The sequence below is a fragment of the Chiloscyllium punctatum genome, chromosome 9 (assembly GCF_047496795.1).
Source record: "Chiloscyllium punctatum isolate Juve2018m chromosome 9, sChiPun1.3, whole genome shotgun sequence".
Lineage (NCBI taxonomy): Eukaryota > Metazoa > Chordata > Chondrichthyes > Orectolobiformes > Hemiscylliidae > Chiloscyllium > Chiloscyllium punctatum.
Genome location: NC_092747.1, coordinates 41,819,493 through 41,834,242, shown reverse-complemented (window position 1 = coordinate 41,834,242; position 14,750 = coordinate 41,819,493). Strand labels below are relative to the sequence as shown.

Sequence of the window (14,750 nt, the reverse complement as noted above, 5' to 3'; positions counted from 1 at the left end):
ATTACAGAGAAGCAAAACATATTGCATCAAATCATCAATGTGCTTGAAACAATAATCCCAATTGCATGTAATGTCTGTGACATTCGAGATCGAAGGAAATTATCACAAAGTATATAATATTTCAATCACAGTAGTTGAATACAATAGGTTTCCATGGTACTATGCAACCTTCAAGTATTATGATGGAGGGCTATCCTATTACCTAAGTGGGTGGGTAAGAAAAGGATTAATCTTTGGCAAAACTATTTCTGTTGGAAAGAAAGTAAATGGCCTTGGTTTCAGAATTCATTGGGAAAGCAAAATTATCTACTCATTTTGTTAACACTGATATTCAAAATCTATTATAATATAACTATAATCCTAGGGTTTGACGAATTTGTGATGTATCCCTCTGTTATTTGTGGAACCTTGCAGTGTGCTTTCTATGTGGCCTTTCCCTATAATAGTGACTGCACTTTAGAAGTAATTTACTGACTGTTAAACAGCTGGGGGATCCTAAGAATGTGAAAATCATTACAAACATGCCAAGTTCTTTCCCGTTCCTTATTACTTAAGCAATACTGTTAATATCTTCTCCTTATCATGCATAAAGCAGATCATAGAGCTGTACAGAAAATTGTGGGTCAACTGTCAATTAAACATCTGACTGATAATTAAAAGTGACTGAAGTTAGCACAGTGACATCAAGCTTTATGGTGATAAATGTGATAGGGAGAGTTTTTAAGGAGTGGAGGAGTTGAGATACAAACATAGGCAAGTGAGGTTTCAGAAAGGGGAATAATTACTCTTAATGATGAATTGGTGCGTGGTTTCATGATCATGTCAGATTTAAACAGGGCATTCGGGATGCACGGAAGTCAGGTTCATAACAAGCAAATAACCAAGGAGAATGGATTAAGAACTATAGGAAAACATTTCTGGGAGGGGCCAAACAGATTAACTTGCATTTTGTTCACACGAACCTGAAGAACTTTCAGCCTTAGGCAGAATCATCTTTGAGTTTGTCAGTCACTCAACATACTGGCAATTTTGGGGTGACATTGTAGAAACATTTATGAAATGGAGATACAGTGAAGGGAAATAAAATAAATTTGGATCAGGGAAGGCCTGTAGGATTTCTACTACTGCTCACGTGGAGGATTAACACCAGTATCCATTGGCTGGGCTCTAAATCCTGTTTCAATGTTGTTCCTTTGTGCAAAGCATGTAAACTGTTTTCTAAGGTACAAACAAAAGTTAGGTATCTCTCCTTGATCTTGAATTGAACCGCATCACAGAGATCCCCCTTCATCAACATCTCGGGAGTCACCACTGATCAGAAGCTTACTTCAGATAGCCTTGATAACACCAGGGCAGCAAGAACAAAGGACAAACTGGACACTTCATGTGAAAATGACTATAGGATTGACAGAAATCATTGTTTAAATAAAATACCAGGCTGTATTTACATTCTTAATTATTAAGATATAAGCAATTCAATTAGTTTTCTGGTAGAATTGATCGTAAAATTACATTGGGAACCACTACATTCACTTATATTTATTGTGTCAATGAGTCACAGGGAGACTATATTTAAAAAGATAAAAATAAACTAAGGTTTATGTATGTTGCACAGTTTCAAGATTTTGTTACTCATAAAACATGTATCAACCCCATTAACTGAAGCTAACTTGTTCCAAATGGAATACAAGGTGAGACCTTTCAATCCATCAGCAGAGCTAGTGAAGCATTAACAGAGTAGTGGGACCTTTTGTGCTACAAAAGAATAATAATACAGCAAAGGTCATCTATGTGATTAGTTCCAGCATAAAGGATTACCTGGAAATATTACCAGCAGCAAGTTTATGCCATTTTTATCATCACACATTCACCTTTGTAATCCACTATCATAAATAACTAGAAATAGTGAATTCAATGAACCAACATAACATCCTCATGAACAAAATATGAGACTAGCTTGAGAGGTAGCTCAGAATTTTCTTCGACATCACAAATAAACGCAAAGTGATAGGCTTAATAAACATTGATAAATGTATACATTTCCCCAAAAAGTCCCCACCGATCTAAAATGAACTTTACCCATTGCTGCTCTGCACAAATAGTGGTTACCTCACAATTTTGGTATTTCATCTCTAAGGACACTACTATAATGGTTTAAGCATACCTCACTTGAAATTAAGCATATATTCTCAAGGGGAAGCCTGTCTCAATATGTAGGAGAAGCCATTAATTACTACAGGCTCATTTCTCACTTATATGAGAAAAGTTCAAGTTGTTTCACAGCTCATAGGCAGATGTATGCCGAACATTTTCCAACTCAATCTTCATTTTTACACACACAAATTAATCAACATGAAATAGGTCACAATCTCTCATGTAAATAGAATCGACAAATCTGCCAGTTAATTGCTTCTACACAAAGACAGTCCCCCGTTTGAAAACAGGCTCAGTTCTGGAGATCATTTATTAGGTTAGGGTATCTGGTCGCCTTGGACAAGTTGGACTGAAGGGTCTGTTTCCATCCTGTACATCTCTATGACTCTATGACAATTCAGAACAACATGAAGCAGCTGTTTGTAAATTCAGGAAATGTTTTGAGTTTTTTAAATTACACCCCTGTTTGGGTTTTCATTTCTAAGTAGGAAAGTTTGTAAATTGGACATTCATAAAGCACACTGCATATCCCATCATACCTCATGTTCTTTAATCATTACAATAATGATAGTTCAAGCTACATGGTTTACAATTACTCCTCAAAAGTAGAGCATATGTAATCATACTATAGCGTGTTCAACTGAGATAAACTGTACTTTTTATACAATGCAAGGATGCATGATAATTTAGGAAAGAGATGATGTTATAGGGGCCTTTGCTGATATTCAGAAAGTAAATTAGTTGAGAGATTTCTTACACTAGATAATCATACAGTTATGAGTTGTACAAATATTTCAAATCTTACTTTAGATGTCATTTGAAACTATATAAACACACAGCAAGGAAAACATTTCACTTTACAGCTTTTCACCTTTTTTCTTCATGTATTAAAAAACTCAAAGCTATGGGCTTGTTGCATCTTTCTTTGTTCCTGCACCCTCAGTAATAAATCCCAACTTTAAAACTACGCAATCATTAGTCGTTTAATCTTGGTTAATTATTTGGTTAATCTTGTCTCATACTCTTCATGTTTCTTGGTGTTTTGCAGTAAATCTTGACATATCAAGATTTCTGATTTAAAAAGGTGTGTACATTATCCAGATACAGTGTAATATTTGGCCCACACAAGCACTTGTCATTCATCCCTGATTTTCCAATACACATAATCAATAGTTAAAAGCTGTATTTATATTATTCCCTAAAACATTCAACACCACACTTCAACTTGTCTAAGATTAATGTGAGCAGTGAAATACAACCAGGTAAATGCAGTGTTAGAAGTAGAAATTTGCAATGGCAATGTGAAATGAAAGATGTCACTGGTCATGAGTCTGTTGAGTAAATTAAAACAGAAGGGAATAGAAGGCTTTAAAGATTGTAAGTATAAATTATTCGAAATCTGGTTGAGAATGTGTATTTAAAAATGCTAACTTGCTTCATACTTGTTATCAATGTAAGTAAAAATAGTCATTAAACTACAGGTGTATCACTCATATAATTTATTTTAAAATACCTAAAGTTGACCTACAAGGTAGAAGTTAACACACATGTCAAAGTTCAAGAGCAAAGCCTGATTGGTTTATAATTATCTGCAACAAATAAGATTAAATTCATAGCTATAAAAATGTCCTGATACTTTTGAAAACCTTTCACTTCACACTGAACAGTAAAATTTTGAGAGAGCTTTACTCTGAAAGTGAACTGAGGAACTGTTGATACGAATGTTGGACAGAGAGGAGTTTCAACATCTCACCTTACAGAGCAAAAAATGAACTGTCAAAACAAAAAATAGCCAATAAAGAATGATGAGTATACTATTGCTAAATGTACTCTGATGCTTGGAATGGATCAGAAACACCCAATGATCAAATCTGAACAGACCAATAGATCTGGTGTTTCTGTCTGAGGAAATCAAGAAAGAACAAATTACACAAATAAAGTAGTTAAATTTCAGAGGAGATTAAGTACTGAAAAAGACGGAGGAAAATGAAGGAAAGGATGTCTCATATATGGAAGGAACACAGAGGTAAACCAATTTCCATTGAAAGTCCCCTTTTGTTTGGAGGAGAAGATTCAAGAGACACAGCAGAAAAGATTAGAAGACAAACGACTGATAAAAATTGCATGCAATAAAAACTGAATTGGCGTTATTCCTTCATTATCAAATAATGGCCTAGGAAATCAGTAAGCGCAAAATCTAAGGATAACAGACATTAGATTAGATTAGATTATTTACAGTGTGGAAACAGGCCCTTCGGCCCAACAAGTCCACACCGACCCGCCGAAGCGCAACCCACCCATTCCCCTACATTTACCCCTTTACCTAACACTACGGGCAATTTAGCATGACCAATTCACCTGACCTGCACATCTTTGGACTGTGGGAGGAAACCGGAGCACCCGGAGGAAACCCACGCAGACACGGGGAGAACGTGCAAACTCCACACAGTCAGTCGCCTGAGTCGGGAATTGAACCCGGGTCTCTGGCGCTGTAAGGCAGCAGTGCTAACCACTGTGGCACCATGCCGCCCAAAACATCCAGATAGTTCTCAAGTATGATAGCTCAGGGTGAATTGGGTTACAAACAAGCTGCACAGCACAACTTTTCAATATAGACATTATCCAAACAACCTCAATATTCAGTGATATTCAGAAATAAAAATTAGGCAATTTCCATAACATAAATTTGCACAAGATCTGACACAATCTTTTTAAATAAAACATACTATGAAACACCAAAAGCAAACAAAAAAATGCACATGTCTATGAAATTAAAAACGCACAGCAGGCCAGTCAACCTGAAGAAAGTTTTTAATCTTTATCCTACTACCAGTAACAGAATTGATCATATCTAACAGGGGAATTGCAACTTTGCAAATGTAAAGATCCTGATGTAAATGAACAACCTATGAAACACTATCAAAAAGAATACTGGATTGACCGTTCACTATTATTGTCTTAAAACTCTTTTTGAGGAGCTTGAAAACTAAGAGGACCATTTTTCTAAAGATTTTTTAAATGGATTGCCATTGTTAAGGATTCAGACTGACCAACATTATTACCATAAAAGCTCATATTTGCTCTGGCAAATAACTTGGATGCACTTGGTTTCCGAAAAAGTAAATGCATTTTTCCATAAATTGCAAAATGACCTGGTAAATAATTATACAAAATATTCCTGTTTTTACTGTTGTTAAAGAAGGTATATGCAGTATTTTATTTTCTCATTCTGCACTATTTTCCTCACCCAGCACACTTGGTAAGTGGGCAAGATGGTAGATGAATGAGTGTAAAGTTATCCATTTAACTTAAGTTTAAAACAGAAGAAGTTTATTTTGAATGGTGAGAAAATAGAAAATTGTTGCATTCAAAAGGACTTGGGTTTTCTTGTACATGAATTACAAAGTTCAAATGCAGGTATCCCAAGAAATTAGGAAGGTATGTTGACTTTTGTCATAAAACGTTCGGAGTTTAATAGTAAAGAAGTCTTTCTACAATCAGACAGTGCATTGGAGGCAGCAACCCCTAAAGTACTGTATAAAGTTTTGGTCTCCTTACACAAGGAAAGATATAGTTGCTCTAAAAGGAGAGCTATGTTAGTTGACTAGACTGACTCCTGTGATGAGGGAACTATCTATGAGAAGCAATTGAATAGACCAGAGCTACATTTGAATTGTTTACAGGTTAAAGGCAAACTCAAAATTATACAAGCCAGAAGCATGATGCATTCAGTCATTAAATTATTTGAGGGCTCTTCATTGCTATCAATGACTTCAAAGTTCTCATGTTAAGTGTCAAGAAAAGCAGAATTTCTAATGTAAAATGCAAATTTAATTTACAATCTTCTTTAAAAAAACTCTTCAGTTACCACAGGGCAAATTTCTTTTGATAAGCAATTATCATGAAATCATGAAATCATCCATTATCTTCACTCAAGAATCAGTCATAAATCAGAAATCACAACTGATGGAGCTGTGCAGTATGGCATTTCCTACTTTTTAAAAAATTCACATGAACTGTGCACAAGTATAGATAAACTGAAAAAATCCAAATTTACAAAGTATTTTAAATTGTAAATTTATGTTGCTTCTAAACAGCACACACTTGCGCTATGAGAAATTTTCCTTTGGGTAAGCCAGGTAATTTAAAATTAAGTGAGTTTAGATGTCTAAGAAATTGACATGCTTTTTTTTATTAGTCATCCATGGGTCGTGGAGTGTTGCTGGCTCGGCCAGCATTTACTGCATATTTCTAACTGCCCTGAACAAGGGGATAGTGAGCTGCAGTTCTTGGGAGTAGGCATACCCACAGTACTATAGGACTTTCCACGTACCTGATCTGTGCACACAAAATTTCTTACTCATGCAAAATTATAAGCTCAAGTCTAGATTGGCAAAGCCAGGACTTGAGCAGACTATGTATACCAAGTATAGAGGTTGTTTCAGCAACCCACAAATTGCATTACTAAAGTTGTATTTGGTGCACACAGATCCGATCATCCTATCTCCCGAAGCAATAGCTTCCATGATTATTTGTTACTAAACTGAAAAAGTCCTGACATTCAATGGTGGTGAAAAATCCTGATCCTGGTGGCATGACCCTTTCCTTGTTCTGTAACCTCCTCTAGCCCAGCATGCCTTTGGGATCTCTGTACTCCTCCAATTCTGACATCCTGTACATTCGTGAGTTCAATCACATCACCACTGAGCAGTATTTTCAATTGCCTTAGGCCCAAACTTTGGAATGCCCCATCAAAACTTCAACATCTCCCTTTTCCTTCAACATTTATAGTAAGATATTCCTTAACATAGATGTCTTTGACAAAGCATACAGCGATCCATTCTGATATCTCCTTCTGTGGCTCAATGTCATATTTTGATTGATAAGACTCTTCAGAAGTATCTACACTAAAGGTGTTATGAAGACGTAGGTTACTTTTGTTGTTATTAATCCACCTTGCTAAGTTTCATTATTGATCCAGATAAATCAGCAGCATCCTAGAATTTGTTGACATGTCTGTTTAAAATACGAGATTACCAAGTCTATCAGAGGGTCAGTTTGTTCTTGCTTCCATGAATGGGTTAACTTAAGTTAACTCTACATTTAGTACACTCTTTCAGAAATACAGTTTTATGTCTATTTTTGGAACATAGGACCAAAATATTTCATAATTGTTAGGTATTTTGGTTTTAAAAATTCCCATAGCATGCTTCCTGAGTAGTGTGCTTTTCCATGAATTAGAAGATAGGTGGGAATGACACATTGGCTCCAATATTTTGCCAAGATTTATGAGACATACACAGCTGGCTTGACATCTAATTTTTCATTCCACCACATCAAGAAAAGATTTGCCTAGTTTCGTCGTGACCTCTCCACCTCATCATGATTTCAACTGAAAAATCCCTGTAGAGGGAATCATGGTTGAAGTCACCGATCACTTCAACATCAACTAGCTGTGTCATTTGGTTGCAATTGGGTTCTATTGTACGACTGAATGAGTTCAGAGATTATATACAACTGATAATAACTAATGCTCCCTCTATGCTTTCCTATGTTTTTTAAAAATTTCTCATTTTGTTGGCCTGACTAACGAAGTCAAAGTTTAAGTGAGTATATATTCACCAATCTTCCTGATATGCTTCTCAGTTTGGATACCAAAGATCAAATAAAATTAAAACAGACAAAAACATGTTATGATTTAGTGCCACTATGGATAACCAGCCTCAATAACACCCACTCCAGCTGTCATCCATAAGTCATGCTAATATGCCTACTGCCTTTTCGATCTGTAGTGCGGATTCATTTCCAACAGTTAAAATGTTCTGTGACTTCCTACACTCTATTTTAAAATGTTGCTTCAGCCAGCGAGTGTCATTTAAAATGACAGATTCTCTAGCAATAAATTTAAAATCAGAATAAAACATATTCAAGACCAAAACACAAGAGTCAAACAACTCTCAACATTCCTGTGTCACAAATCTAACATCTGAAAGGAATGAGAATAAAATAATAATGCATGTTAAACATTTTTAGTTGAGTAAGTTTGTGTACAATCAGCTTTTACAGCTTTGTCTGCACCTGTCTCAATGACTGCTCACAAACAGTAATTATACAAGTCAGATACATAGAATAGCCCAGTCAAAATGTTACAGCTACAGTGACTCTTCACCCACTCAACAAAAGAAGCCATTTAAGAAGACCATAAGCAACAATTGTTTATATATCTGGTCCAAAATATCTATTTATTGTGCCTTTGTCTTCATTTGTTTTCAGTAGCAAATGTCTACATTTTGTTTATTTTTTGTAGTTGTCTTGCACTTTATCCTTATACAATTTCCTTCTGTCAAAAAGGTCAGAAGAGTTGGAGGGCCTGAGACACAAATTTTACCAAGTCTGAGAAAAAGTAAAATTAATTCTGCTGGCAACCAAGATGCCTCCTGCCAAGATGGAGTGCTCAAATATTAATTTCACATACAAAAATGCATTTGTTGAAACCACATAATTACAGTTCTATTTCTGAGTAAAATAACCTTCCAGTGCCTTTTATTACTCCTAATTTTTCTCACACTTCAAACACGTCAACTCATCGGTTCCGTGGCATTGTTGAAGACAGGAGGAACAACCTCTTAAGCTATTATTTCACTTGCTCCTTTCTTAAAGATCAGTCCAGTAAGGATTTCTGTCCTAACTGTTATCAGAATGACAAGGCATCACCTAGTGTCTGGTTGATACTTTCTTGTGAGGTGAGATTCAGATTGAGAACTGACAGGGTGAAGAAGCGGGAAGAAAGATTTACTTCTACATTACTAAAGGGTCTGTGAGTCTGAGTAAGAATCAAATTTGGGATTCAAATGTTGAACCGGAAATTTGAAATCAATCACTAGATAGCAATTCAAGTCAAAAATCAAACACGTCCAGTGAGTGCCCTTCTCTGTACACAGAGTAGTCTACTCTCCACTTCCAGCCTCCCTTCTGTGACATATTAGTACTGTGACTGAATAGCACTAAATTGCTTCAACAATATTGATAGTTTTTAAATAGAGAAATGCAAAATGAGAGCAACACAAATCATACTACAACTGATTTACAACTAAAATGCCTATGTACTTTCAGTATTTCAACAGGTGAGAAATGTTATAGGCATTGAATGATGGAAAGCATTACAATGTTGAATGGCAAGTTTCAATAATTACAAAAGATAAATGCTTTAAGGTCTAAAACCTGGACAAGATTTGAAAGGAATGGAATGACTTACATCTAAAGAATCTTCATTCACTATTAGTAGTGACATACTTTGGGACACAAGTTTGCACGAATAACCTGTCAAAAGAACAGAAACAAGCAATAGTTGAAAAATATCAATTCTTTCCTAAATACAACATTGACAAGTAGAAAGATCACAGAATAATAGTTTGACTACATTTCTTTTTATTCTCCACATTCCAGTCAAAGGTATGAACATTTTGAAAATTTCTAAAGAGCTTTCCACCGCTAAGTACGGGACACTCCCAAGTTTAGATATAATACATTGTGAAACAACTTTTTGGACTATCCTGACAAGAGAGCTTCAGCTGAACCCTTGTAATGACTAAGTTGTGACAGTTATGGTTTATCTGGCACAGAACCCCAAATATCAGGGAGAGTCCAGCTTCAATCTTAGATGGCATGCTATTATTTGGTGATATCGGTTTGCACAATATTTTAATATGCGGTGGAAGGGAGAAGGAATTGTGTCAAAGTAAGGTAATGAAAGTTTACACTTGTAATTGCTGTCCAGTGATGCCTGTTATGACGTATAAATTTATAGTCGCAGGTTGGGTTTGTTTGTAACTTCTGTAAAGGTAAATACACAGCAACTTTAACAATTAGTTTTCTATATCTAGCTGACTCTAATTTACAAAAGTAGACAATTCATTCACCCTCATGCTTTTTTTAAATATATAAATCAATCCCCAACCCATTTAACTTAGCATTATTTGCCACTTCCCTAAACAACTGGCACTTTCCCTTTCTCCCCAAAAGTTCAAGCTGACAACTGTGCCTCCGGTTTATGCTAGCAACTGCTGCCCCTACCTTTTGCAATTGTGATGGCAGATTCCATTCTCTCATCTCAAAACATTAGTTCTGGTTTCCATCACCGCTTCCCTCCCTCCACTCAACCACACAGCAAAAACTGCTCTCAAACGTTGGTGACATGTGGTAAAGTGATGCCGACGTTCCTTCATTTATTACTATCAAAACAGAACTTAATTTTTAAAAAAGAGAGACTGACAATACTATTCATTCTACTCAGGTAGAATATTAGTGCCAATCCTATATTGAAGGAACATGGGCGAATCAGATCTGATCTTCATTAGCAGAATCCCGGAAGAACGAACTATTTAGAATTTAAAACCAGTAGAAGTAAAATTCTACCAGAAAGTCTGATGGCTGCAAATGCAGATTATACAAATGAATGAACATAAGGGAGGGTACTCGACTTCCTTCAGCTTATTTAAGAAGAATTTATTCTGAATGACATTCATTTTTTTACCCGTTGGTCATATTAATCGATATGAGTCACCAACAATTTAGAAATTCTAAATTTGAGTTTGTCTCAGTTAATTTCTTTTTTCCCTAACAGTTTCATTGATGCAATCCATTTAACATAATATGCTGCAAAGTGTCTCACAAGAACAAGATACAAGCTTTAAATCTGAAAATACCTTTCTAATCAATGGTTCTGGTAGATAATCGCAACACACCAAATGCAAAGCAAGAATAAAATTTATTTTAATTTTTATGCATTATTATAGGATTTGTATCTAATTATAACCTGCATAAAGCTCCAATCTTCTTCAATGTGCCAGGGAGCTAAACTAGGATTATGACAGAGTCAGCTTATGAAGAAGACCTTTGAATTGAATAATTTGAAGTTGCTCAGAATTTATCATTTTCTGAATCATATATAATGACACTCAGCTATTTCACTTCTGGACAAAGGTACACACACAGTCAACCATGGGCAGAACTCGTGCTGAGTTTCCAAAGTGCAAAGTGCCACCATCTTTTGAAATGTTAGGGTGGCACAGTGGTTAGCACTGCTGCCTCACAGCAGCAGGACGCAAGGTTAATTCCAGTCGACTGCCTGTGTGGAGCTTACATATTTTCCATGTCTGCGTGGATTTCCTCTGATGCTCCCACAGTCCAAAGATGTGCATGTTAGGTGATTGACCATGCTAAATTGCCCAAAGGTGTCCACATGCGTGCAGACTAAGATTACCCATGGGAAATGCAAGGATAGTATAGGATAGAGGGATGGGTCTGGGTGGGATGCTCTTTGGAGGGTCAGTGTGGACTCGATGGGCCATATGGCCTGCTTCCACACTATAGGGATTCTATGTTGTTAACACTCATCTGGTCAGAAGTGATCACTGAACCTATCATGTTGGTATTTACTGAGAGTGCAATTGAACAACTGGGGAACACTTTCATACTAGCTTCAATGAAGTCAATATCTCTATCAAAATATGGACTTCATTGAAGTTAGCATGAAAATAGTTTCCCAGTTGTCCAATTTGGGCTAAAGTGATCAATCGCAATTCAGTTATATGTTTTGGAAATTAACAACTCTGTAGAAGGCTACAACATTATTGAACAATCTATCACTTTAGATGACATTCCCCACATTACTGAAGATGGAATCTGAACAGGTCCAAACATTTCCCTTGAAGAACCTTTCTCCAGCTGTTGTACTAAAAAGATTAATGTTCACATCATGACTCAGTCCTTGCACCCTCCGAGGTTACCTATTTCAGTAAACACCTCAAAACAGAGGTCTTACAATATGAATTTTGTGTACCAGTGGAAAATATCAGTATCCTTTAAGACAAACTAATTGTTGCAACTTTTCAAAAAGCTGTTCACATAAATTTATATTAATGATTTTAGTCTAATCAAAACAGAGCTGCTGCCTCACATACTGTAGTCCTAGCACTAAAGCATCAATTCAAGGTAACTTTTACATCCTTGCTTTCAGTTTGCCAATTGAACTTAAATTTTAAAAATGTACAGGAATTTAGTTATGCAAATCTAATAATGTGGATTTTAGATGACAATCCTATTGACCCAATCAACATTAAAAAGTATGCGGGGGGAGGTTTAAGTGGACACACCAATATTGATTGCAGTTTCTTGCTTATCGCCTGTCAGAACCCATATTTTGATATCAGCTTTCATTAGTGTTGCTATGGTTTCAGGTACTCCATTCTGAAGACGATCTTCAATAGCAGTTGCTCCAAGTAGCAGCAGATTCTGAAAAATAGGTTTTTGGAAAACAAATATAATGCAAATACTGAAGTTTACATGATATAAAAATTTCTAATGTTTCACAAGGAACACAAAACAAACATGTGTTGGAGGTTAAGCAATCTGTGGGTATTTAATTGCCCATGTACAGTTTGCACCATTAAAAGTACTTTTAAAATGTAAACTGTTCAAAGACACTGAGGCCAACAGTTCTATTCCTACTACAGAAAAATGTTTGCATAGAAAGATAGAAGATTTAATGTTTGTGTGACTTAGTGCCATACAGCATCATATATTTACTGAGCCTTCTGAAGAACAGCACTAACTTCTTAATCTGAAGTTAATTATTAAACATGAAAATATTTCACACTGTCAATGACTCTTACTATGTTCATTTTCCCAAATGAATAGGGTTATTTTTCATTTCTTATTTCATTCATTCAATTAGCATTCACACTATTAAATGAAACAACCTTTTGTTCAAACAATTTTTTTATATTTTAAAAGTTTTAACACTACTGCACTCTGCTGGATATAATTGAAATAACACTTCTTACACAGAAATTACAAAACAGAAAAAAATCATTTTCTCAACCAATTTAGTTTGGTACAAATCCACCACATTATCCTCCCTTATTTGTTTCTATATTTCATTATTTCCTATTTGCTCTAGTAATAACCCAACCTAGGATTAAAAATGCCTGTTGTTTCTGTTTCAATTAAGCTACATAGTCAATGAATTCCAGCCTCTCAAAAGAAATGTTTTGGTACTCTGCCCTAAATGTCTAATGCTTAATCTTATATCCACGACTCTTAGCCCAAATGTATTTAATAAAGGAATGCAGGAGAAACCTCTTCACCTACAGAGTGGTAGGATGTGGAAGTGATTGCTGTATTGCATTGCTGAGGTGTCCAGCATAGATGCATTTAAAGGGAAGCTAAATAAATATTTGAGAAAACAGTAGTAGGTTAAAGATCAACAGGGTTAATAGTGAAGAGTGTGGAAGAAGGTTAACGTAGAGTATAAACACTGGCATGATTATTGATTGCATGTGCATGCAAACCAGTATTCTTTGTGTCATAAACCTTGTCGGATCAATTAATTTTAAATTAACTTAATTTACATTTCTCTCCTATAAAAAAAACCTCCCTTTTCACATCCTCAATGAAAGCCGACAGCCAACTTTCCCTGATACCTCTGCATCCTACACTGTCACGATCATTCAGTGGCACGAGCACTTGAACCAAGCTGCTAACTGAAAATCAACTTATCGACAATTCTTCTGCAGCAGGAGCTGCCAGAAGACCCAGTAAAAATAAACGTTGCCAATGATTGGCCTTAACAAATCCTGGCAAATCTACTTTTCGATTATAATCAGTGAAGTGGGATCTGTACACATTGGTACGCATCTGGACAGAGTATACATGAATCCTTAAGGTGAACTAAGAGACTTGTGCCATACCGAATTCTTTCATACTTATTTTTCATTAAACGTTAGTACTGAGGTTCGTGCCCACGACAGTGATATATGTAATGCAGCAGTCATCAGTTCTTACCTTTTCTATGAGTTCATAGGATTCCTCCAATTTTGTGGTTCTGTTCTGAAGAGCTATACTGGCTTTGTTATAAATCTGTACCCACTGCTCATAGTCATTCAATTCGAGGTCAGTATACGAAAAGCATAAAGTCCTTAAACCTGAAAATGATATCAAACTTTTTTAAAAATATTAAAAGATCAATTAGGAGGAATAGCTTTGGACAGTGAATCCAATGCAACTCAAAATTAGTTAAGGGTGGGAATTTATATCTCTGTTGGACACAAAACCAGAAGTTGGCTGAAAATTGATATATTGAAATTGCATTTGTTTATTTAAGTTATGCAAATCTGCTCTTTCTTCTACTTATTTCTGAGCTTGCATTCCTCCCTCATTTCTTTTCCTCTTACTAATAACTCTCCTATTCACTGAGTGGAAATTTGTGCCATTCCCTGCAGTATGTTGACTGGCAGGGATCATTTAATCAAGTGGATAGGAATTCCACCCACTTCCCAATTAAGTCTGAGGTGGAAAGACCCACACAGAGCCTTCCTGCCTAGTTACCAACAGAGGCCTTATGTGAGCAATTAACAGGCAATTAAGGGCCTTATCCTGTCACTGCCGTAGTAACGCAGTGACAGGATGGAAGGGAAAAAGAACTTGTCACATTCACAAATATGATAAGCAAATGCTGGTGTGTTTGTTTGTGGGCTCCCCGACTGTGTCTTATTCAAAGCACCCAATATCCAACCGAGGGAATTGACTTTAGGAAG

At 36.0% G+C, this 14,750-nt stretch overlaps 1 protein-coding gene across 5 annotated transcripts in view; it reads right to left on the bottom strand.

Annotated features, from left to right (window-relative positions):
- The window catches only part of atp8a2 (ATPase phospholipid transporting 8A2), a 561,594-nt gene that overhangs the window by 294,080 nt on the left and 252,764 nt on the right, over nt 1-14,750 (bottom strand). For all 5 annotated transcript variants that reach the window (XM_072577324.1, XM_072577326.1, XM_072577325.1 and 2 more), the window contains 3 exons: nt 13,999-14,138; nt 12,309-12,447; nt 9,410-9,474 (listed from right to left, as the gene is read on the bottom strand). In XM_072577324.1, coding sequence (XP_072433425.1) covers nt 9,410-9,474; nt 12,309-12,447; nt 13,999-14,138 — 344 coding nt within the window. The remainder of the gene's footprint in view (nt 1-9,409; nt 9,475-12,308; nt 12,448-13,998; nt 14,139-14,750) is intronic.